The 1,304-nt window shown below is 58.4% G+C and overlaps 1 protein-coding gene across 1 annotated transcript in view; it reads right to left on the bottom strand.

Moving 5' to 3' along the window:
- Window positions 1–64, bottom strand: part of DSCC1 (DNA replication and sister chromatid cohesion 1) — a 19,471-nt gene extending 19,407 nt beyond the window's left edge. The window contains exon 1 of the mRNA XM_013006601.2: window positions 9–64. Within this exon, the coding sequence (XP_012862055.1) occupies window positions 9–64 (56 nt within the window). The remainder of the gene's footprint in view (window positions 1–8) is intronic.
- Window positions 65–1,304: the final 1,240 nt, after the last annotated feature.

Genomic DNA, 1,304 nt, shown 5'->3' with positions numbered 1-1,304 from the left:
CGTTCAGCTTGGCGATTTGCAGCGTGGCGTCCACCTCCTCGCGGGTCCTCTGCGTCCTCTGCATCGCGGCCTCGGCAGGCGCCGGGGGGCGCGCACACGGAGACCGGGCGGCCGAGCGGCGGCCGGAGCCAGGGAAACGGACCGGAAAGAGCGCGCACAGCGTTCCAAACGCGCGCCAACCCGCGGCGGCGGCGGCAGGGGAGGGTTTCCGGGGCGGAGCGCCGCGTCCTGGACCAATGGGAGCTTCTCGCAGCGCCGACCCCGGCCAATCAGCGACACGCCTGAGAGGGCGAGCCCGGCGGCCTCGGGCAGTTCCCGCGGAAGTTTTCCGGAGCCGAGAGCGGCCGGCGTGGTGGGCTCAGACACGTTCCCGCTGTGCCCTGCCACCACCCCGCAGGTCCCCGCGCCTTACTCCCACCTCGAGTGCCCATTTATTGCCATGACAAAAGTATTCTTAGTGTGTGGCAGTGGCGGGCCTGTGGTCAGCACTTGCAGATTCCAGAACCCTTTCCAAGAGCCCAGGAAGGTGGCCTTAGTTTATTCCGTGTCTTGCGAAGCACGCCCTTTGTGCAGCAGATGGCAGCTTTGAGTGCAGCCCGAGGTAGAGTGTGCAAGTGAGGTCAGCTCACTGCTTTGGACCGGGGACCATTCCGTGGTGAGACAAGGCTTTGCCTAGATCCATCCACGAGCTGAGTCCCTTGCCTGTGCTTGATGGCAGGTGAGGAACTAGGACCGGTGTCAGAAGCTCTTTTGGGGACCGAGAACACACAAACAAAGTCATAGGGACCCTATGGGGTCCAGTAGAACTGCCCCTGTGGGTTTCCTAAGCTGTAACTCTTTATGGGACTAAAAAGCCTCATCTTGGTCCCTGCGATGGCTCTATAAACTCCGAGAGGAGATAAGCAAACTCACTATGGAAGGGTGTTGTCGAATGCAGATCAAATTTAACGGTAAACTGAGTACAGACAGGACATCCCAGCTGGGTGCAGTTAAGCTTGTGGCTGCTAACAGAAAGGTCGACTGTTCAAGTCTACCCAGAGGAAAAGCAGAAGACAGACCTGGCAACTTGCTTCTAAAAACACACTGCCATTGAAAGCCCGATGGAGAACAGTTTTGCACAGACACTCATAGTGGGAACCGACTGGATGATAACTGTCATGGACTGAATTGTGTCCGTCCCCCGTCCCCCCCCACCAAATATCTGTCTGCTTGGCTGGTCAATGGTTTCCACTGGTTTGCGATACCCTTACACGAGTGACAACCCTGGGATCCCCTGGGGTGTGGCCTGCTTCACCTTTTATATT

The sequence above is a fragment of the Echinops telfairi genome, unplaced genomic scaffold (assembly GCF_000313985.2).
Source record: "Echinops telfairi isolate 266 unplaced genomic scaffold, ASM31398v2 ScPeMD7_1;HRSCAF=3_0, whole genome shotgun sequence".
Taxonomy (NCBI): Eukaryota; Metazoa; Chordata; class Mammalia; order Afrosoricida; family Tenrecidae; genus Echinops; species Echinops telfairi.
The sequence above is the reverse complement of the archived record's forward strand: the minus strand, read 5'-3'. Positions and strand labels throughout refer to the sequence as shown.